Source organism: Larimichthys crocea, chromosome XXI, assembly GCF_000972845.2.
Source record: "Larimichthys crocea isolate SSNF chromosome XXI, L_crocea_2.0, whole genome shotgun sequence".
Classification (NCBI taxonomy): Eukaryota; Metazoa; Chordata; class Actinopteri; family Sciaenidae; genus Larimichthys; species Larimichthys crocea.
Genome location: NC_040031.1, coordinates 16,881,904 through 16,906,948, shown reverse-complemented (window position 1 = coordinate 16,906,948; position 25,045 = coordinate 16,881,904). Strand labels below are relative to the sequence as shown.

The 25,045-nt window shown below is 40.3% G+C and overlaps 1 protein-coding gene across 1 annotated transcript in view; it reads left to right on the top strand.

Annotated features, from left to right (window-relative positions):
- The first annotated feature begins 584 nt into the window (after nt 1-584).
- The window catches only part of roraa (RAR-related orphan receptor A, paralog a), a 177,728-nt gene continuing 153,267 nt past the window's right edge, over nt 585-25,045 (top strand). The window contains exon 1 of the mRNA XM_019272285.2: nt 585-1,545. Coding sequence (XP_019127830.1) covers nt 1,392-1,545 — 154 coding nt within the window. The 5' untranslated portion in view covers nt 585-1,391. The remainder of the gene's footprint in view (nt 1,546-25,045) is intronic.

Sequence of the window (25,045 nt, the reverse complement as noted above, 5' to 3'; positions counted from 1 at the left end):
GTGCATTAAATGAGGTTAAATTTGCTTATGTGTAAAGGCAGACATGATAAAGGGGAAACTCTCACTGTGATATGAGTGATAATAATTCTCACTAAGACAATCACATTTGGAAAAGTCCCTGTAAAGTCACCCACATTTTATTTTTTTTTATTTTTTTTTTTACATATGTTCACATATTTTACATGTTTAAAGAGATCAAGCCTTCCCTGTAGAATTTGATCACCTTATAAGTTCATTACTTTTTGGCACAGTGATTTTTTTTTTTCTTCTATCACTAAACTGGGCAGGGCCATGTCAAAGTCCACGTGCACCGCTTTTGAAGAGGCGGGGTTCCTGCACGCAGCTTGGCCGATGAACACATGCAGAACGCATGGTGTTTGGAAATGCTGCGCAACAAGCAGTGCACGGATGCCGGTTGCCAGAGTGACGTTTGATCCCAGCCTTTTTTTTTTTTACACGGCACCGTGTCTTAAAGCGTATTCTCTCCAAAACTGCTGTCAATCATTAACTTTTATCAGGCAGAGCGGAGACACGCAGGTTAGTCTGCGAGTAAAGGGGAGAAGTCCTTTCATCAGCTGGAGCAAGGCTGCACAGTAACGCAGCCCGCTCCTCCCACAGGACGGTGAAGATGATGATGATGATGATGCTGATGAAAATAATCTTTGTTTAAATTCTTACACATGAAGGTTATTTAATGTTGGAGAGTATCATACAGACTGATCATGCTGCAGACAGGGAGTGACATCCACAGTGAGGAAATGACTCCTGTGAACTTGCAAACAGAGATATGCTGTTGTGTGTATTGTCAACACATAGTCATGATGTGGATGATTGTGGCCATATTTAGATGGTGAGGTGATTGTGATTAAAGCACACGGGCTGCAGATCTCATGCAAAATATACTCATGTTTTTCAGTTTAATAGCCTTTTACGTGGCTTATATCGTGAGATGAGGCACATGCATGTGTTTTTGGATGGATTTTTCAGTTTGAAATACAATAACAGCCTATATGTATTATTATATAATTTGCCCAACATGTAATTCATGATAAAACATGGGTATTGAAAAGTGCTGAGCAAGGTTAGAGTTATAAAATATTGCAATTTGCATGTAAAAACTGCGCAGGGTCGATCAGCATGGATTACTTTCAGGCCTACATCTATTCTTCGGCTATTGACAACCTCTCCCTTTCCAGTGTGCATGACTGGAGCTCTCACTAGCGCTGCTAGTGGACAATCAAACCTACACACCCACCTCCAGACACACTCGCATTTCTCATTTCTTACTTCTAGTCTAAATTAGATAGCAAGACGTAGTGTCGGAGCTCACAGATCGCATAGAATTAGTTTTAAGTACTAGCGGTAGTCAAACAGTAAACCTGAAATTCAACATGGAGTCCCCTCCAGATCCAGCGAGCGACCCGGGCAACAGCGCCTCGGAGCCGGCTACCCCGGTCAGGGAAACCCCGGTAAACCTGGAGACGCTCCGGAAAGCGGACCATCCAGCCCCGGTTCGAAGGCAGACCTGTTCAAGCACTAACAGAGGTAAGTAGAATGTGTTTCGCTTTTTGATTATGTGAGGAATAAACACCGATCGAGGCATTAAAAAAAAAATCAAACTTCAAAATGAATTAAAATCGCCTCCCCATAAATAACTGCACACTGTCTAAATTCAACCAACCGCAGAGACGGCTTTTCTTATTTAGCACCACCGCGTCTTTTATTTATTTATTTTCTTGCCCGTTCGGTTGTAATTAGCGCCTCGGTGTGTGTTGCTGGTGCTCAGGCTTCACTGACAGCTCAAATCATAGGGGGGTGATACGGTCACAGATGTCACATTTACTCTCACTGCAAGATAAATCAATTACCCAGCAACTTCAAATTGACCAACACAAGCGTCTCTCGGTGTCAAAACAGGCCAACCTGTGCGCACAAAACGCGATATTGTCAAGAGTGTCAAAAGTGCAACTTTTGGAAGACTGTGGGCTAGTTTGTATCGATCAGTCCTCATTCTCCTTATTTTTTGTAGGGACGTGTCCTCCACTATTCCTGATACAGCACACAGCGCCGTCTGGGTGGATTTTTTTCTTTCTTTTCTTCTTCTAACATCTCCAGCTCACAGATTTTTTAGGCTGTTCCTGTGTGCAAAAAGACGCCCCGGCAGCTGGAATTTGTTTAGTGCCAGCTCTCAAACACTGTTGCAAGGCATGAAGGCGCTTTGCACGCCTTTTTTTTTTATTATTTAAACGACCAAAACCTCCACATGATCAGACAATCAAACTAAAAAAAACAGGCCTTTATTAACAAACAAACAAATAAAAAAAGTCTGACTGCATTGCTGCTGAGGACTAGTTCATTTTACATGATTTATCCACCACGTCCCGTCCATGTTGTACAGTACAGACAGTATTTAACCACACCCCCTCTCGGCTGTCTCCAGAACAGGCTAACAGGGCTCAAACCAAGTTCAAAAGAAATAGTGATTTCTCTGGCTCATTCTTGTCAAGCAGAGTTGGTGTAAACATGACAGCGAGGCAAACGTGACAATTAATTCATCGCAACGGTGCTTTTTGCGCGTGTGTGTGTGTGCGCACTCTTCCTGTGCGCAAGGGGTATATTTAGAGTGTGATATGGTGAATGTGGAATGTAAGCTGGTTATGTAACAGGTTTAGCCATAAACAGAGGCGCGCAACTGAGAGCAGAAATCATCATGGCAGATCTTTTTCACTTCATACAAGAGCTCACCCACTCCCCTAGATCACTACGGTGCGTTTAATTACAATAAATAAATAAAAAAAATCACAAAACTCACTGCACTTCAGCGAGAATTTATACACCACTGAAGGGGGAAACTGTGTGACTTTGTGGGTTGGCTCAGCCGGAGCACTTATGTAATAGCGGGGCAAAGACAGGTAGTTGGGAAGCTTCGTGGATTGATTTCTTTTTTTCGCAAGTCTGACTTTGAGACACTCCTAACCTGCTGACCCATATTCACCCCACCCTTTTATGCACAGGATTAAAGTGCGTCTGGGAAAGAGAAAGACAGGAAAAAGAACGCCTTCGGTCTGTTATGTAATGCTGAATGGGTGAAAAAAAAAACACACAGAAGGAAAAAAAGAAAAAAGAAACACATGTTCAGTGGGACAATCTCTGCAGCTTTAAAGGAGTTTCCCTGCACACAAACTTCATTTTGACCCTTTCGAAAAGAATAACAGTGTTTGTTAGAGAGCTTGCTGAAAAGTTTCGAGAACTTTTTGAAAAACTTCTTACAAGTCAACATGTGTCTGAAATTGCCTTTTTTTTTAATAAGGTGTTTTAACACTGCAACAGTCCTGCATATATTAGTTTTCAAAGACACGTAACCCGGGCTCACAGGGAAGATTATTTCTAAATGTAAAATAATGTTAGAAATATTCAGTACATTCACCCTGCAGGAGATCGGAAGAATAGTTTGCTTTCAAAAAGAAATGATGGCTTAATTGCTTTATTTAATTAAGAGTTGATATAATCTACAAGTGTTCCATTAAGAAGTAGCTGTATTTTATTGCGTTGGCTCAGTTTAGTGTCGGATTACTCAAAAAAATGAAACGATTAAAAAAAAAAACACACACACACAGTTGTTTTACAGACTCGTCAGATGTTTTTTTTTTTTTTTTTTAGGATTACAGTTCTCCGCTCAGACTCTGGCTTTTCAGGCCAGCCGCAGAAACCAACATTTGAAAGGCTGCAGACACTTGCTCAAGTGCAGTTTCCCTCTTTACAGCAGCTGTATTAGACTTTCTTGAGGATGCACATTTCTTATCCTGCATGCAGAGCGTTTACTGTTTTAACCCTGAGTGCTAATACCTTTTTAAGTAGAAAGGGCTTACTTCAGCAGAAGCTCTGCTGTAAGACTTGAGTGGGTCAGAGAACAGGCCTTGGAGGGCTGTGGATATCATTACTGGAAAAGAAGAAAGGGTGGTATTTTCATATTGCAAGATCCATCCATTCGCAAATTTGGAAACAATCAATATTAATGGCTTGGTTACGTAAGGTCAGGGTCTCTGCAGAGGCTTGAAACCTCAGGGAAGCTTTGAAGCCGCATGTCTGATAGGTGCCCTGGTGTCCTGGATCCTCTGTTAACATGAGTTTGTTTGGAGTGTTGAAAGTGTGTGTGTGCAGTATGTGCTGTGTACTGTAGTGGTAAACTTTGTTAAATGACAGTGGCCACTATGCTTGTCTGCTTATGTTGCTTTTTAACCTTGAGAAAGTTTCCTACAGTGGAGCACATAAGAGTGTGTCCTGCTTAATAGCTTTGCTACAGTGTCATATCCTTTGATGGTTTCATACTAAAATACACAGCTTTCAACCTGTTATCGTCTCGTCACAAGTTTTATCATTCTCTTAAGATAAAAAAAAAAAGTGCGGCTTTAAAACGCACCACAATTGTAGTAGCTGATTCAAACTAAAAAAGACACCGCATAAAAATATTCAGGCTTCTCTTAATGAACACGTAACCAGACTTTCATCCAGCAGTTTTATTTTTGGGCAGCGAAATGAGAGCTCTCGGCTAGAGTGGCAGCATTTATTTAGTTGTTGTCGACACAAGACGGATGAGGTGCAGGGACGCAGAGGCTTTTAAAAAAAGGTTTTACACAAAATCTCAGAAAGCAGGGAGTTGGCACGGGGCTTGCACGCCACTCGAGTGGACAGCAACATTATTGAGGCTGTGGCATTCTCAAATTCAATGAATTAGGGCTCTCTGCCCGCTGGAGAGCATGAAGATACAGGTATAGGCTTATAGCTGAGCCTTCAGCTCGGACAGATCCGGGAGAGGAAGTCCATTAGGTGTCTCTTTTTTTTCTGGCTGGCTGCCTGTAACATAATATCGAGTTCCAGTCCTCCTGCATTTTCAATTCTTGTGTGTGTGGGTGAGGTGATAATATCCTGAACTCTTTTATTGGTGCCTGTCAGGCAGTTAACATTGTTAAATGTTAAAAATCAGCCTCGCTGAAGTCAAAACTAAGTATTTGATCTATTCAGTTCTCAGACGAACAGTATAAAACATCAGCCAGTCTAAGTGAAAAAGATAAAGAGTGCTTCTTTGATGGTACACACCGAGCTGTTGCATAAACGGTGACATCTGCTCTCAGCTTAGACTTTGGCACGACTACCTTTTTGTTATGAGCTTCAAAGGTCAAATTAAGTGGCAGCATGCTTATCTACGAGGATGTATTTCTGAATGTCAACATAACATCAGGATTAGTAGGTAAATGAGCACGGATTGAGATTTTGTCGTATCAGATGTCGGGCCGCTTCTTGCTTGCCGTCAGTTTTAAACAAGTAACAAAATAATGAAAAGTTTCTTTTGGCTCAAATTGTTCTACTTATTTGTAAAGCTCGGTGAATTACTCTGTACTTTTTAGGTCCCATGAAATGAAAAATCCCCCTGTCTCTTTTTCTTAGCTCGTTTCTCTCTGTGGATTGTTTTGCTATCCATCGTCGTATGCCAAAAATATGTTTTTGTATTTTGGGATATTCTTATATCATAAACCAGTTCTTATCCTGTAAAGTTTTAAAAGTTTGTTCGGCTGATGCATTGTAACTATATAAAAGTGAAATAAAAATGTGATCTTTGATTTTGGAGCTTTGCAACTAAATTGTCCATCATATACAATCTGTAAGTTCATCTTTGCAATAAAGCTAAATGGCATTAGTACTCAAGTAATCACAAATCAGAAACTTTGTCTTTTTAATATATGGCTCAAATTTTCATAGAAACTCATGTTCAGATATTTAAATTGAGCCTCAACCCACAAAAGCAATTTATGAGACCTATTAAATAAGAAGTTTTGGTGCTTTTTTAAATAGGAGACATGTGGAAGTGAAAGAGAGCTCTGCTAGCAACAGTGGAAGGCTGAGAGGCAACTATGACATCTTTCTGGTCAGGCGGTTCACCACTTTTTTTTAGTCTGGTGTATCCGTGCAGAGTTTTGAGATTTTCTTTTTAATTCTAATTGGAGCATTTTAATCTGCTGTATTATTGACACGAAGGGTTTACGAAGAACCGTGCAACAACCTGTGATGTAGAGGGTAGAGGGGAAGGTTTTTCTGTATTTGGTATGAGGGAAGCTGCAATGAAAGGACTCCTGTGGATTTTATTGTAGGAAACTGCTTTGTAGACACACTGATGGTCCTCACCAGCCAGTGAAAATTTACACTGACAGGACGTTGCTAGCTGTTAGCAGACATACCATTGCATGACTTGACCCACACGTCTCTCTGTAAGTCTAAACATTTAGGCCGATAGCTTCAAAGTTAACCATGCTGAAATCTAAATGCATTCATATTAACTGCTTACACGTTTTCATCATCTATATTCTGCGGCACTTGATATGAAGCAGAAAACTTTGTTACGGTTGAAGTTATTTGAGTCCATGTGCTTTCAATCAGTACAGGAATTTGAATTAAGGTGCGATGGTTGTACAAGTTGTTAACTGGTGCTGGCATATAACCAAACAGTTCATTACACAGCTCAGGATGCAGAACAACATGATGGAGCTGCACTTTTTTTTCCAACTTGTAAGCCATCCTTTAGATTTATCGAGTATATGTTGCAGGGAACGTGGTGCAATCCCTAATAGGTCCCTATATTAATTAAAAAAAGTTTAGAAATGTCAAACTTACCCTAGACCAAATCTGAAAGTTTTATTCTGGTGGGACAATTTATTTTGGAGTTTAAATCACCAGTGGCTTAACTGGGGCTGGCGAGAAAGTTTCAACTAGTGACAGATACCAGATTTGATGTGAAATCTCCAGTGGTGAATGATAGCTCAGATCTATGGCCCATTTACAGAAGTTTGTATCTTAGATAGAAAAGTCTGAATAGTAATGACCGGAAATACTCCAGATGCATTATTGGAGGGTGTTAAAGGCGTCTAAATTTAATGTGGGTACACTGTGACCTAAGTACTGGTGCTGCTTGGCTCCGTGCTGCTCTGTGCCTCTCTGATATGAACTGGGCCCCTTAGAAGAGGCCTAGAGGGAAAGAGGTAGTGAGAGGGGTCTAAAGGATCACTCAGAGGAATTCTTATGTCACATCTAGGGCCAAGCCTTTCACATCCCCACCAGTGTGGAGGGTGCAAAGCTCCCGAGCAGGTAGGTAAGCCCCTCGCACTGAAAATCCCAGCGCTCAGTCAGGAACTTTGACCAGCAGTATCTCTCAAAACGCTTTTGAACAAACTCATGCTGGACATGTATATACATTCATGCAGCTTCATGTCATGTGTGTCAAATCATGTGAAACCAAAAGTGTCTGCACACTCAGAGAGAGAGAAAAAAAAAAAAATATATATATATTTTTTTTTACCACAGAGGTTTTACCGCTTCATGCAGGCTGCAGAGCACTGACATGTGTTGAACACTTGAGAGGAATATCAGGATGATCTCCCGGCAACGGAGGTTCTCTCCCAGACATTATGTGCATGTGCGCGCTTTAAAACAGGAAGAGGTAAGGTTGTAAAATCTAAAGTGTGTTATTCAAGCGGCACACCTCAAGAGCCTCTTAACTGTTATTTATCTTCCTTTCTGTGGGCAAAATGGCCCTCACGGTAGCTCTGTTTTAAGGACTTTTGAGTGGTGGACTACGACATGAAAGATGAAAGATGAAAATGGAAATACGAGCTGCATATTATAATCGTCTAGCATAGATGAAGAGAAGCAAGGCAGAAGAATCCATAGGATTTCTCCTTTTGGTTAGAGTCATATGAACGTGACTTAACAATGTCCAACAACAGTTTTCAAAACTGTTGTTGGAGAACGTGCGTTTTAACTTTTCTTGTAAGTCTCTGCATCATTATTTCACCACATGCACATTTTTTGTTTCTCATTTTCACAAATCCATCTTCAATTTTTTTACAAATGGGACGAATAATATAGTTGCAGTAGCAGTTTTTTTTTCTAGTGCCTATACTTTGATTTTCCTTTGGTGCTATCATACAGAGGGTTAAGGTAATACTACTGAGGAAGGCACAGCATGCACATCACATCCTCCGCTGCAATTTTCGTTACATCAGTACTGCTCAGTATCAATATTACTCGGCAAAGTTTATTTGTCACCTGAAATAAACAAAAAACTTTTGGAGACAAGGGAGATGAAACAACTTGAAAATCAGTGTCATTTCTGTTGGCTTGATTATTTATATTGGAATAACAAGCGCGACTTAATCTCATAAATAAAAAAGGGAGAGATACAGATCCGTCCCCTCCAGGTACAGCCGCCACTTAATCGAATTAGCTCCACTCTCAGGCTTGACGGGCTCTTCAAACACCCCTGGTGACTTCTGAGTGCCGATTACAATCAGCTACTATTTTCAGCCTTTGATTAAAATCTGGTGAGGTTGGACAGAATTTTTTTGAGCGCAGAACCAACTAATTATTAACATCGCAGCCCATCTCTCTCTCTCTCTCTCTCTTTTTTTTGCCAGTTACAGAGGGCCAATGGGCTGGAGTAGTTAAACAATACCCATAAGTATTAATCATGTTGAATCACTCTGTGTGAAACTATTAGCTTCTTCTTATTGAAACATCTCATGCTCATCTGAGTGCTGTCCAAACACGGATATTTTTTTACATTTTTTTTTACAGATCTTTGTGTCATTACAAACAAATCTGGAGTGCAGAATTCTGGATTGAATATTTGTGGAATCAAAGAAGCTTCATGGTGTAACATTTTGATTCTGATGAAGCTCAACACTATAATCTTTGTTGGATAATCTAGTTGTTAATACAGATTTTTCTCATGTGGCAGACAACAATAATGAACACAACTCTTTGCTCATAAAATAATAGAAGATGATCACAATTGTTCATGCCTCACACAGTATGTCATAGAATCATTGTAATGTGCCTGTCAAAGACAATTCTGCTCTTTTGTTACTTTCAAAAGGCAGCTTTTGAATATGAATAAGTCACTAATGAATATTTGGTTCTTGCGTGTCTGTGGATTGATTGCTTTAGGAGGCGTACTAAGACAGAGTGTGGCACGATGGGGCTCAATCAATGCAGCAATGCTGCTGCTGTGCTGCTTTCTGACAGTGATTGAAAGACAAAGTCACTCTTCACTATGTATGATAGACGAATCCTGCGCTCACTCACTGACAAATATCATCTGATCAATCAATATTTGCAGCTTTATTTTACTAATGCAGTACTTAAGAGGCAATAATTAACGCCACGCTGGGTTGTTAAAAGCCTATTTTTATGTGACAGACAGAAATAGACATACAGAAATAGGAAGATAAAGGCCTTTGGTTGATGTTGATAGCGGCGTGTCATGAAGACGTTCCTTATACACTGAGCTATGAACTTGCACAGAATGATCCCTGTTGCTTTCAAGTTATGTTAATGCACCAAACTCGAGGTATTCTTCACTTTCTAACTCTTTGCTTTGCCATGAATGACTAAAAAGTTATCACTAGGTTCAGTTTAGTACTTCAGAAAAGTTCCAGGTAAATAAAAGCTCAAATCCAACACACATGAAAGTCTTTGAAAATGTAGAAATATGCCCATGTTGAATTACTGTTGACACATCGACTTCCCCTCTCTTTCTAAACTATTTTTATTCAGCCTTTGTTGGGGTTGTACACTTGTTTGAGTAATTGAAATATAGTACGAAACAGTTTAACTGAGGGAATATTCATTCGATGTCATCTTGTGTTAAACAAGTGTGGCTTGTGATGCTCATTAATTTCTGCTTGCTCCACTTGCAGTGTTTGGGCTCTCTTTGCTGGCTCAGTGCCACAGCGTCTTCTGAAAGAGCTACTTCATCTCTGTCAGGGGCAGGTGGAAATTTGCTGCACACTTCTAATTGGACAAAGTGCCTTTCAAACTCTGAGCCATCATACACAGATCAGATTATCATACAGACCAGGTGTCAACAGAGGTTTTTTACCTCCCTAGTCCCCTCCTGCTCTCTCCGGCATCTTTTGGTCGACTTTTAGATTTTCGCTGCGGTGATACTTTTTTTTACTCCCTGCCGCCTAGTGGCTCAAGGCATAATAAAGTCTTGTTTTACAGATTAATTACAAGAAAGTGCACTTGTTATTTTGACTTTGGAGCTTTTATTGTGTAGGGTAACATTCAGACAAAACACAACTTCTAAAACAAGGGGAGATTAAAATGTTTCAAGTCAAGTGATTTAACAGATGGTGTGAAATTTGCCTGTATAAAATCATTCCTCAGTTTAAAGGAATGGCTTGGTCATCTGTAGTCTGAAGTACAGAAACATTTGCAACAGCCATGAGGAGAATCTGAGGCTGCAGGCTAGCTCACAGGGGGCTTTAAGGTCTGTAGTATAGCTCGGGGCCAGACCTCACTATGCTTGTAAAAATAATCGGTGAACTCTTCAGATCAATTCTTCACGTACAACAGGTAACCAGCGAAAAGAGCTGAACTCGAGTGATGTTATTTTGTCTGTCTGAATCAGTTTAAAAGCATAACTGTTGAATTTTGAATGAGCCAGGGAAGTGAAAGCACACAATTGTCAATTTGTTCCATCTTCCAGGCCAGTGCAGTATAGAAAACTTGACACATTGAGTATTTATGCTCTTTAAGTCATTGGCCTTTGGAAGGTGCATTACATCTGTGTATTGTCAGTGCAGCAGTAGGAGGAAATGTTTTCTCTTGATATGAAAAGTGTGATCCTATAAATAGAAAATAAGATGGGGCATAAAAGTGAACATTGAAGAGCAGCTTAGGTAATGTGCGATGAAGGATGGGAGAATGGTAAGAGGTTCAGTACAAACTGAACTGAATACAAAGTGTTGGGTTTTATTTTTTTAATGTGACCCAATATTTTAGTCGGGTCAATTTTAGCTGCGTTCATTGTCGGAGCCTGCAATAAGATCTCAAAGTAACAAAAAGTTGAAAAAATGAGGATTCTTATTTGACTCATAAGAACCTTGCACCGCCGTTGCTGCTTGTGCTCTAGTTAACAATGGATCCCTAATTTGAAAGTTAAACCTGAGGAATTAGTTGAAGAATTAAGTGTCAGAACAGCAGTGTATCATTTTATCACAGTTTATTTTGATAGTGGAAAGGCTAAACCAGTTGCATCTAATGATAAATACATTATCACTACTCCTCTCACACATCAGGCAAACATGGCAAAATTTTGGCATACTCGATTGCTTATCTTGTCTGCACGTCGTCAGCGCAGATGTATTACCTTGTGCTGATTTGATTCTGGGCAAAGGAAAGTGGACAGGAGAGATTGATGGTGGTGTCCCCAGTCAGACAGATAACACCTGATTCTGCCTGCAGGGGGTTGGTCTAGCACACTCCTCCCCTGTACCTCAGATGCGTCGAAGGCTGTGCTGAGGAGGTGAACCGTTCCTTCACTCAATGCAAATTCAGGGCCACATTCAGAGTTGATCCCAGGACGATTGAGCCAATGTGGCCCCGAGCACTCTGCACCACATGATCCATGCATCAGCCACACCTGGGAGAAACCCACACAGGCATGGGGGTCATTTGTTTAACACAGGTGCATCATGTATCTGAACGCACTCAAACACACACACACACACACACACACTTGAGCAGACACACGTACGACTGAATGCACACATGCACAAATAGAGTGCAAGTGTTAATGAAATGCTGTCTACACACGTGGTTTTATATATCGGAAAAATGTCTTCAGTGCCGCACCTTTTGTTATGACCTGTTGTTTCTGTCACTTTATTACTTGTTCGGTTTTGGAAGTCTTGATAAAATACCACTGGGGAATTTATTGTAATAAAAAATAATGCTTTAAAAATTCAAAGGAGTGTGATGTACGATAGTTGCAATAATATACTGCATCAGTATTTAATATCGACTGATATTTTATGATTTGTATTGTATGTAACCCTGATTCATATTTTGAATAAGCTTAGGTTTTCTTTGTGTTTAATAGATTTGTCAAACAACAGAAAAAAAATCTGCAACAATGTGATCATCAATAAATTTGTAAAATAAAGTCGTTTATCAAGCAAAATGCAAAAACAAATTCTAGTTTCACCTTTTCAAAATATAAGGAGTTGCTGTTTTTGTCCTTTGTATCAATGAAAATTGAGCAGTTTGAAGACATCACCTTAGCCTCTGGGAAAATTAGAAGGGTCTCCCCCACCACCACCATTTTCTGGTATTTATAGACAAAATAATCAGTCAACGCATTTAGTAGAAGTGTAGAATATAAAAAAAAATAGTCTTCATAATACCATCATGCTGGTTGTTTCCTGCTCTGACTGTGGCATATGGATACTGAGGGCAATTTTAGAAATACTCTGCTCTTTGCACATTAAAAGCTCTTTTGATGCTGTTACATCATTTGTTTTGATTTTTTTTTTTTTTTTTACCAACCATCAGTAACATCTGACTGTCTTATGATCCCCACAAATCAAAGTATGCTGCTGCATCCTCAAACAGACATACAGTGCAGCAAAAACAAATTTTCTTTTTTTTTTAAATTCAAAAACAAGGTGTGCAGCACAGGTTCTCAGTGTGTGAAGCAGATGGTGAAAGGCTAGTGTATAATAGATCTCAATATTAACTGTAGCACATGCTGGGAGTGTTGGTGGATGGCACACAGCAGAGTAAAAGAGAAGCAATGACCTTCTGTCCCATCATTTACCCCCTCGTGCCCCCCATACTGCTCTCAAATTACTTTGTTTTAGCCAATTAAAGCAGCCGACTGAGCATCAAGCAGGCTGCCATTTTTCGCTCACCTGGACCCATGTGACATTATCGCTCTGTCATCGGGAGAGATGGCCGTAAGTGGGAATCTCCGGCATGGCACCGTGCCACCTCAGACCCCACTGTGCTCACTGAGATTAATGCAATGATTCTCTCTCCAACTTGCGAGAATCTCAGTCAGCTCTCTCACCTGTTCCCGGTGATAGCGCTGCTGCACACAGGTCCTCATTGCATGAAGCGCAATGAGCAAATGATTGTGGCTGGTACAGCATGCTCTAAAAGCAGACTACAGATATACATCGAGTGACATTTTATGTATGGTACCAAAAAAAGGATCAGTTTCTAAATGTGCAAGGAATCTATTGTCCTTGTCGCTGATCAAGATAGCATATGCTGAGAAATGGTTCTCTGTCCAAATCCTTTAATGGCTCAATAATAGAAAGAAAGAAGGCAGACACAACAATACCATGGCATGGGATGAGTGTAGGACCGGAGTGTGTGGTGTTTAACAGCCATACGAGCACAGATTATGTGCTTGAAGGGGCTGAATTGAGTGCCAGCAGTGACAGTTGGGCTGGGAATTGAGTGTGCCTGGGACGTGCGGCTTGACTCTGCTCGGAAACACCACTGGGTCCAGGGCTCATCTCTGTAGTCCTCCGCCTCCCTCCTCCCGTAGAAGCATTGTGGCCTGCCGTCTCCTCCGCTTCACCAGGGGAATGGACGGGCCCCCGCTACCGCTTGATGAGCACTCACTAATGGCTGCTTCTTTGAAAGCTGACGAGCCCGTTTGAGGAGTGTCTTTTACTTCCCTCCAGCTTGCCTTGGCTGGGCATTCGTCAGGCTGCCTGGCTTTGCTGTCCTGCCCGCATGATGGTGCGCCAAGGGGCTGAAACGTCTGTCATTTGTTTTACTTTCAAATAAAAGTTGATGATTTACCAATAAAAAAGTAAAAATAGTCTTTTGATGATGTCTGGAGGCATATGGACAAAGTGTTACAATTTCAGCACTTTGTCAGAAATAACAAAAGGCAGAAGAGATTTGTCATTTTACTTGTTTGTATCCTCTGATAAAGAATTGTGTGGCTGTAGTTATGTGTAAAGTGAACAAACGAAACCTGCAATGGATATTAAAATATGTTTGAGGATAAGGCTGCGTTACATTAGCGTCAACAAGATTTTTTAACACCTGATTCTGTATCGGCTAATGTAGCAACTTGCCATAAAGCAAAAGGAAGCAGAAAGAATTAAATCCCCCTCATTCATGTTTTATTTAAGAAAGGGTATTTTTACTGTTCGGCTGCAGAAGAAGAACTCCAGCAGCAGTCTTGAGATGTATTCTTAAAACAACTTTAAAACTGGGAGGTCTGTATTAAGCAGCTGTGTTTGAAATTGGGCCCCTTGACAGTTTGTATACTTTTCACAGGCTGTTAGTCCTCTATAGTTCAGAAATATACACAAACCAAGTCAGAAGACAAGAGCATAGATACTGTAAGAAGAGAGGACTAGGCCAGTATTTTTTTTATGAAGATATCTACACTATAGATCAGGGGTTCTCAAACATATTACTCAAAAATGCGCATCCGCTCACAGAACAATAAAAAAATAAAAAAAATGAATCACTTGAATTTACAAAAAATAACATTTACACTAGTTTTAGTAATGTCATGTACTGACGAGACACATTCTGTATCTACGATCTTGAAGCTGATTCTCCAGTACGCTAATGCGTGAACTCGACAGCAACAACACACATTCTCCAGTGGTTTACGTTGCCATGACAACTATTTCAATAGGAGGAAAAAAAGCTGCATTAAAAGCGCGTTCATCTGGCGAAAGGATCGCTGTGAAATTAGGACTGAACCCTGAATATACCACTATTTGGATTTTCTTCTGTCGGATTGATATTCGGGTGTTCAGTGTTAGGATTTGAACATCCGCGCACGCGCCTACGCCTCTGACACTTACACACACCTCCCTGCACACACAGCGGCTTGCCCCACCCTGCCTCTTTCTGTTTCACTCTGGTTGTATCATACAGGGACAGACAGATATAGTGTCAGCACTGTTGACTTTCTCTGTCAAAGTCACCCAAAAAAACACAACTTTACGTTTTTTTTCACCATTCCACAATTCTCTTTTCAACAACAGCAGGTGAACCGCGTGTGAAGAAGACTTAAGTCTGTCTCTCTCTCTCTCTCTCCCTCTCTTCCTCTGTCTCGTTCTCTCTCTGCTTGGCATGTGTGATTGTCAGTAGACTCTACAGGAGGGGGGAGAATGAGTAGTTAATAGATCACGGATGGCATCGGTCTCTTGGACGGATAAGTGAGAAAAGAAAAGAGAAAAGAATGGGTCCGGGTTGACTTGCTGTTTTGTCCGGATACAAACTTTGAGAAGCCTTGCTATAGATGATAGATGGATGTGTTGTCTTAGTGCTTCACTTTTACAATTGATGGATCAGTGAAGCTGCAGGTTTTCCGACTGCTTAACTTGTACCCTTGACCACTGTCCTGTCTTTTCACCCCAGAGGAAACTGTTGCCCTCTCACTGGCGCACCAGTCTCCAGTTTCTGGAGACTCCATTAGGAAGTTGGAGTCGTCCTTGGAAGTCTCCTCTCTGTAACTTCTCCTGTCTTCGCTCTCTCTCTCTCTCTCTCTCCCACTCTGTTTCACATGCACTCTTTTTTTTTTCCCCTCTCCCACTTGAAACTAGGGTGAAGGTCAGAAATGGCGAATTTGATATAAGAGCTGACGTGCTTCTGTGGAGCACCTTGTCAACTCAAAACAATAGGTTTGCAGGAGCTGTTATGCCGAATAAAGAATGTTCGCATATTCCCAGAGAAATGTCCTCCGCCAGACATTCCCAAAAGAGATGAGAACATTTGTCTGCATACATTTTTACCGGTGCTGGCCCAGTAGAAAATGGAGGTTGAAGCAAAATGAATTCATTTTAACATGTGAGCAAATAAGTTATTTCACCTGGGAGATTGAAAAAGTCATCCAATTTGCATGTGGGAACCTTTATCCTTGTGATATTTGATTTGGTCATTAAACGCTCAAATGGTCTGCGCTAGTCTATCGTATTCAGCTTTGTGTTGATGTAAATTTAAGCTCCTGTTGGGAATCCAACATATAATGTTGCAGCTTTATTAGGCTGCACATAATGTCTGAATAAGTAACAGATGTTAGCAGTTGCATAATGGCAAGGGGGGGAAAAAAAAAAAGCAGCCGGCTGTGGTGTCGTACAGCGGTGTGATCAAATAGTTTAATTTGATCTGACCTCTTTGTCTCAGTGGTATCTCTGAGCTGCCTCTTTGTAGGAGCTTACAAAACAGAGTGTCATCCAACAGGTCAGGATGAATGGAGACAAGAGCCAGTCAGATCCAAATATGCAGCTCTCATAAGAAGGTGTATTTCTATAATGAAATGGTCCAACTAATGACCGTAAACGACAGTAATTCTATTTCGTTTATTTCTGAACACAGTCTTGAGGGTTAATATAACTGCTCTATTCATTTCCATTGTCACAGATCTCTCACCAACCAGTTGTCACAAGCAGTTTCATCTCAAATTAAATTCATTTGGATATGACATTTTAATTGGAACACTATTCCCATTAATTGAACAAATTAGAGAGAGAGTCTGCTGGGGGAAAGGTAATCTCAGGGAGAGATGATTTGGAATTCACAATTTAGAATTAAAAATCAGTTGCTCTGTTTTGTTTATGTGGCAGCCAGTTTTGCGGCAGTGTCAGCGCTCAGGGTCCCGGCAGCACTCAGGGATCACGTTGCCTTCATTAAAAGCGATTAAGGAATAGGTCAATTTAGTCTGCTTGGCTGGTTGGAGCCGTGCATTTCTTCTTCTATAAAATCTCTTTGTCCTCGTCTGCCCAGGCTCTGTGGGCACGGGCAGTCACTCGAGCAGCAAATATGATCCATCACTATTTTATGCATGTTTACATGTCTGATTGAATGTCTCAGTGAGCCATGGCAGTATACTTTTAAATGTTGTCGTTCTGTTTTTATTGCTGCGTGAATGTGGTGCGCGTACTGTACACATGTGTTTAGGTTTTCATGCCTCTGTGCTCTGTTTCAGCACGCATGCCGCCTGGCTGCTGATAAGTTCCTGTCTGATTAGCAATGAAAAGCGTTGTTCACCCCGCAGCTTGTACTGCTGTGAGCAATTAATTACGCTAATAAAAATCACCTTAAAATTTATGTGGTTGATTTCATGAACATATGTGGACACAGAAATGTTCCCCAAACCAAACATGTGGTTTTTGTGATGTTTTCAGGCTGCGTGGATGCTGTTTGTGTGCGGCTTAAATAGTGTTTTTTTTTTTCTTTTTCACTCTTATTGTCCATGAAAAACATTTAGGATTCACTCTTTCTTTTTAAAGGTGTAATCTTATATTTCTTCCCCATTAACCTCTGTTTAGCATACAACATGTGATATTGCAATGGTTCGGAATCACCTTTTCCAGAGAGACAAGTGACACTGACCAAATACAAAATGTGTTTTTTTCATCTCAGGGTGGCCACCTGTCACATAAGGTAGACTGGTAATTTTGCCATGAGAGAAAACCTGGTGCCAGGAGGAGCCAGGTGTAGATAAATGTTGCACATATGTCATCAGATTATAAAGGAAATTGTCTATTCATCCTGCAGGACAAAATGCTTAATCCAATAAATGATTGCTACGTTATTCTCTGATTTTATGTACAGTGTTCTGCAGTATTAAACGAGATACGTGCATTGTGTCCTGCATGTAAAAAAAAAAAGAGAAACCTCTGTTTAACTGTCGCTAATATTTGTATTACAACTTTGCAAAAGGAGCCCTTTGAAATTTCAGTTCATTGTGTATCACCCTATTCAGATCATGTGGTTTCTCAGCTACCGCATTGTGTGTCAACGGATACTACGAGCACCTCTGACTATGTGGCTGAATTCTGAACATGAACTTTGAAAATTAACCACAGCACAGTTTTAAATCACTAATACCATTTATTTGTGCTTTAAAAATTAAATAATGTTCAATTTCATATTTTTATCAACCCCATGGCGCTGTCAGTTAATAGATTGTAGAGCAAACCTTGGGAAATGTCCCACAAATTGAAACACTTTTCTTGCCTCTGATATGATTGAGGTAAGAAACAAAGAAAAATAATATATTGGAATGTCGGGATGTGCAGTAGTGGTCATGTAAAGTGGCTGAGAGTCCTAATTGGGGCTCTCTATAGTAAAAATGTACAGGGAAAGCAGAGGGTGTAAGGAGGAAAGAGAGAGAGCCAGACAAAGGGGGCTCCTAGATAGCGGGGCCAGGGGGAAAAAGTTCCCCCATGCTTGTCAGAGTTTGAGCAAGTTCAGAATTGATGGAGCCCACAGGCAGCACTGCTAATTTTAGTTGAAATCACCTAAGTGGTTTGGCTAATTTATCCAGGCTCCTCGGCCTCAGCCCGTGGTTTCTGGCTCTCCCCTGCCTCCCCCTCCCTCCCAGATATATCCACAAAGCGTGAAGGTACCAGGAGGTGACAGTGGGAACAGAAGGGTATTTTGTGCCCAGCTGATTTGCAGAGCACTGGGTGGTTTCAACCTGTGTCATACATTTGGATATTATTTGACCCTTAACGACAGCCCAGGTTCAACCATCTATTCCATAAAATGATTTATACCACTCTGTATTTAATGGAAAAAGTGAAATTACATTTAATTTTTAACCCATATGAAGAATATAAGATTCAATCACTGATATAACTACTATCTGCTAATGATGTTTTATATTTTACATTTCCAATATTTCATGATAGTTTAAATATGAGAATTTAAATCAGGAGACGACAATCATTTCAAATCTTTTGGAGAGGATGTTGCCAGCAAGTCTGATTTTGTGTAACGATGGTCTGCCAGCTGGATATGCTGAACATGTTGAAGCTTAACAAGCTTCATTGCTGGCTTTTAATTTAATTGTTTAGTAACAAATCAGATGGCATCGTCTGTCTTTTGTGTGTGATTCAAAAACTCTGAATTATACTTACAACTGTCATGATGGCACAAGGTCGGCATAGATCGCCCTCGAACTAATAATTAGAACGCTCTAATATTCTTTGTACATGCTTGTAGGCTAGAATTCAAATTGAAAGCTCTAGCTGTGTCTGAGATCCTGGATGTGACACTTGAGGTTATTTGGGAAGATTTTAGACATTTACATGATGAAACCAGAACAGGTTGTCTAAACAGGTGAAATATCAAAGTGACTGAAGTACATCAAAACCATCAGACATTGGAAGCTTGCTGAGTGAGTGTGAGGCAGCGTGGATATGCATGCCATGAATGTCGCTTATGTTTATGTGTTGCTTGACTCAAGAGTTTGTGTGGAGTAATTAGTGTCATGCATGTTTAGTGGATCCTATTCATTTTAAAAAAAACAAAAAAACAGTGCAATTGCTCACTGACCATTATTAAGTGACAGCTTGTAATTGAGAATTTAATGATGTTAAATTACTCCAAGTGTGTTTTGTATTTAATAAGTCTAGTAACGGCGAATGATGAACTTGTTAGGGAGTTTGTTCGACAAGAAGCTTTTGTGTTAAGAAAAGACGCGATCACATCTGATGTAACTTAATAATGGTGGTTTTGTTCCTCGTACAGTTTAATACCGTCTGTGTTTGAATTCATGAACCTAATCTATTCTTATCATATGGTGTATGTAAAATATTATACCAGAAAACCTTCTAAGATGTTTAAAACCAGATTGTGTTAGCAGCATGGCAGAAACACTGAGTTGCACACCAGGCCTGTGCAGTCATCCATTCATGAATCAATCATTTTGAAAGTAAAGTGCAGCCAAAACTGGGAAGGAAAGGGGATGTGGCAGCATTGGTGTAACGTTACCTTTGATGAAAACCACTCAAATTAATCTAATAAAAAAACTTGCAGAGACATTATGAAAAGCCCTCCTGTTTTCTCAATATTTAATTTGCAGACAAATTAAATATTAATTGATTTCTGGTCTTTGTAGGAACAGGTTAACCCCAGGTTCATATTCATTACAATAGAGAGAAAAAAAAAACTATATTGCACTGGGGCTGTCTTGTATTTTTTTGTACGTGAACATTACAGAATATGGCATGTATGATTAGTTTGATTTATGTGTGATGATATGCATTTCATTAACTGGAAGTGAGTAACAGATGATGACAAAAGACAGATAAACGGATGAAGATAATGTTTCATTGTTAAAAAACCATTATCCACCGCTTAGATAAACGTTTATTTAATTTCTCCCTTTTTTTTGAAACAGATATCTGAACATAAACTGTTTGTGTTTCCACATAGAGAGCAGTTTCTTGAAAAAAATATTTTCAGAGCAGTGAGCAAGGGGAGATGTTTGCAGTCTTGTGTGCGAGCCAGCAGTTTTTGGCAGATGAATGTAGGGGTTTTATGTGCCAAGCACCTGGTCAAACTGCAAACAATGAGGGGCTTATGGATTCTCTTTATCCAACAACGACTGAGATGATACCTAGAATGTTAGAGCTCTTATGGGCCCTTTTAAGAAATGCTGATGCACAATAAAGCTCAGCACTTCTGGGTGCTGTGGAAATGTTTCCACGCTTTGCATGGAGTATGTAGCTGGAACTCCACAAGCTATACATCATTAACATAATAATGTTTCTTCATCTTACAAGGAGCATATTTTCACAGTCTGTTATTTCCATTTACTTAATACCTTACAAACAAGGAATTCCAGGTTTGTCAGGCAGGCCAACACCTAGATGTAGCATCAACTCTTGTGAATGAATCTTGTGAAAATGTGAATGAGGAATATGTAAGGAGGAAATGTGATTATAATTAATGAGCTGATGGAATAGTGATATTGAATATAGGAAGCTTAGAAATATCTGCAGACCTCAGTTTCATTGTGGAGGGTCTTGCTTGAGTCTTTAGCAGTGATCTAATAATGAGTTCCACAGATGGGTTTGCTGGCTGAAGCTCTGCTGAGTCCACCGTGTATGCGGTAGAGAGTGTCAAAGTGTCTCCTGTGCAGGATCATCTCCAGGTTTGGGGAATGGATGGTGTCTGCCAGACATGCTGGCAGTCAGTGGGCCTTCTCTCCTGCACTACCTGGGCTGGAGCTCAGCCAGGGTTAATTATAGGGGAGCTCCAGAGTCTTGTGTCACTAAGGATGGTAGACAGAATATTGTCATACTGCCATGTCCTATACAGAAAAGACAAGAGTAAGAGCACACCTGCTCAGCCAGAGTTTCTGCAGCCTTTCTCTCTTCCACAGTCATCTCACGCCAGGTCTGAACTGAACAGTTGCCAAGAGCCAAATGGCTGCTAAAATGTGTGTTTGGTGGATAAATCAGTAATAATACCCCAGTACACTGACTGGTAACTTTTGTGAGATGAAATTACTTGTAGTGTATTGTCTCAACTTTTTCACTAGAGATGTCCTGAGCCGGTCCTTAGGTTTGGTATTGAGGCTGATTCTTGCATTTTAATAGATCCATTTCTGTCTTTACTGCTCTTCACTGTATTTTGTCTATCTCATCTTGATAGTATTGCAGTGCACTGCTCTTTTTTACAGCCTTTTTTAGACAGCCAGGCTCTACACTGTAAGCATTGCTCTCCATATCTGGTGATTGACTCTGTTCTGACACATGGGTTGGCAAAATACATTCTCGAGATTCTCAAAGCTCAGACAATAACAAAGCTGTAGATTTCACAGACTTTGTCCCTGGCTGCTACTCTCGTCTACACCTCTCTTCAACATAGTTAAATTAAAAGAACACTCCACAGATTTGGCATTGCTCTACAAGAACATTACAACACTTACAATGGTCAGGTTAAAAAACGCCTGGTTTAGAACTTTTGGAATTTTTAGAAATGATTGAAACGTATTTCTGAATACTGATATCCACCAGTCTGTTAGTTTATCTACCTCTAGTCCAGAGTAAGGTATCTTGACAACTGCTGGCAGGATTTCAATTAAGTTTCGTGTATATTCAAGGTCCCCAGAGAATGGTTTCTAATGATTTTGGTGATACTTTGACCTATTGTATGGTGCCATGGTAATTTCTCCTTGACCAATACTTTCATCCTTGACATCTTGAAGTGTCATGACAAGATTCCCATCAACAGCCATCAGGCCAAACATCTACTTGAACCAAAGAAACGACATCCGTGTTAGCATAAGCTCAAAGATATTAAAAGCTATTATCAAACTAATGCAAAAAAATATATTATTTTAATATATATGTATATATATATTTCTTTGATTTCAGATGCACAGCCAGCACATTTCCACTTATACAAAGGAAAACTGTCACCCTCTCCTGCCATGGTCTAGAGAGGACATTCATGGTTCACTGTGGTGACCCCTTGACCTTTACTTTACCACCACCCTCAGGCCAAAATTTCCACTTGTACATAGCGTCCTCAAAATGTAAAGGGCAGATTAGCATGAACATTACTGAATACTGTCATACTCCCCAGAGGAACTTTGTCCATTTTGGTCATTTTATGACCTTTTCTCCAGTGCCATCTTTGTGCCAAATTAGCAATGTTCTACACACAAAAAACTGATGGCCATATTACTTTGAATTTTGCTTTGGATATTCAAGGTTTCCAGAAGATAAACCTTAATTAATTTTGTTAGTGTTTCCTGTCGTGACCTCCCTTAGATATTTATATATAGTTTTTTGTGGCTGATTGTCATTATATTTTCTGTGGATATTCATAATTTCACAGGAAAAACACATCTGAACTTTGTGATTCAATGACCTGTTCTTCAGTGCCATTCTGAGGTCACACTTTACATTTTTCGCCCCCCTGGCAGCAAGGCTCTAAGACCATCTGCATGTTTGTCACTAACCCTTTTGTATTGTGGGGTATAATGAACATTGCAGCTCCTTGCGGCTATTAGTGGGGCATCACACATCATTTAGTCTTGTTCAGTTTATCAGCACTTGTTAGAGGGGCCAGAAAGGTCATTTCAGACACTGCTTCTGTTTGCCCGAATGCTCTCTGTTAATCCAATGGCTCCAGCCTCTCCAACCAGAGCTAGTATCGAAGCTCAAATAGGTTTACGAGAGAGAGAAATTTGTCATCTGAGAATTTTTTCAAGGTCTTTTACAAAGTTTCCCAAAGTGAACGTCGAAACCGAAAATCTAAAAGCAAGTTGTGCATCTATCAACTCTCATCTGGCTTTTCTCTAAAGTAAAAGTGTGTTACTTCCCGTTTTTTTTTTTTTTTTTTTACTTAGACAAGTGTCTAGTCATGGCAAGCTGGTGCACACTGGCCTAGAAAAAAAGAACAGCTTGTGTTGCTGAAGTTTCCTCCCCTGTCTAGTTATTTTTAAAATGCCCCATTTCCGCCATTGTTGTGGCATTGTTTTGACCTTACGCAGAACAATTTTCCCCAAGTCAAATTAGCTTTCACCATTCAAAGAAATGTTGTAATATAATGGTTTGACGGTTCTGCCTGTGAAATAGAAAGAAATGGGAGGCCATGCCACTGGGGTTAATAATATTCCTCCTCTTCAACAAGTACCTTGGGATCCTAAGTGTCCTTGAAAGCAAACCGCATCTCACTTATGCTGGGCATCTTGCAGCACTCATGGGTAATAGCAGTCTACTTTCCCAACTCTGTGCACATTGTATCAGGCTGATTCACATGCTTCCTCTGCTGGTAGCGGTAACAAAGGTTGGTGGTGAAAAGGATGCCGATTGTTTCTCCTGATGTAATTTTTTTCAGGCTTACCAGAATAATATCCAGCGAAGATAATTGGTGAAATCCCTTTCTTGCTATTACTTATTATATAATCTTCTTTGTGCATGAGAAAAAGCATCTACTGCAAGAGATCAATAGCAGCTCATCAGTCTTTCGAATGCACCAGCGTGAGAACTAAAGTCAGCCTTCATGCAAGTCAATGAGCACCTGGAGTGCTTTTCCCAGAGGCCGTTAAGTGTGCATAGCAAGGGACTACCAGGGAACTGCAGCAAGGTCTCACAACCTGCTTTGATAGGACAGAGTCAGGGAGGCTTCGTTTGGAGACGCTGGGCCCGCCGAGGTTTACACCACCTGTTTGTTTCCCTTCTCCTGAACAGCACAGATCTTTTACATGCCTTTCTGTGCCCAGCCTGCCGGGAATTGGGGTGTTAGATATAACAAAAAAGGTGACTGAGGAGTGCTGAGTTCGGGATTATGATTTATTAATCTGTACTCATTTTTAAATTCCAAACAAACGGTGTAGGGCTGTGATGCACACCCTGGGGAGTAATCGTAAAAAACACAGAACAATTCAAATTCACCAAAGTCCTGTCTACTCTAACTTCTGGAGAATAGACAATATACAAGCACAGTACAGCCAAGGGACACAAGGAACAAAAGCTCCAAAGCCAAAAGTTCAAGAAGTGGACAAAAAAAAACCCAGCAAAGTTTATCCTTCCTAGTGGACTATATAATAATGTTCAAGCAACAAGCTGGACAGCTGCTCAGTATGGCTTTGTCCAAGAACCCAAGTGCTTTAAAAACTATAGATAGAGTTGAGCTACTTGCTGTGGTATTTTTGGCCATTCTAAAAAAATGAAGAAAACCTTCTGATATCTAATTCGTATGTCGCTTATGCTTGCAGAGGTGTATTAATTTAGAAGTTGGGTATGATTACAGTTAATTTGGTCCCACCTGAGAGACTACAAACACAAAAAAAGTCAAAGTCAACTGTTCTGGTACAGTAGTGGCCTCAGGTGTACTTTTCTACCGTGGAGATTCATCCAGCAGGAGAGAAATGTTTTTTCTGCCAGACATGTCTTTGGCAATCTCTCGCTACTTGACTTGGCTCTGAGTTTGCATGTACCAGCTCAGCCAACAAGGTGGTTCAAGAAGCAACAATGTTGAGGCGCACAAATGTCAGGAGGTGTCAGATCATCATTACAACTCATTTCAGGTGACTTACTCTCGTGTTAGTATGTGGCTAAAAACAACCTAGTCGAATTTTTTATTCGTATTCTCAGGTCTATTTCTAGATATAAATAACAAACTTGTAAAATAAAAGGTGAAAAATATGAATCTAAAACACACCAAGTCCGTTGAGCAAATATGTGCTCCTCCTCCACAGGAGATTCTGTGTAGTGTAAGATTTCACTATCTCCGCAGAGCTGTCAGCTGCATGCCAGATCTCACTCCAGCCACATATGAAGTCAATTATGTGCAACCATTCCCCCTTGCTAATACATAGATGTCACTTAGAATGTATTTCTTTTGGGGTTACTTTGATATCTTTAATATGAAGGCCATCCATCATTACAAGATGCTGTGGTCTCCAGTCTGGTGT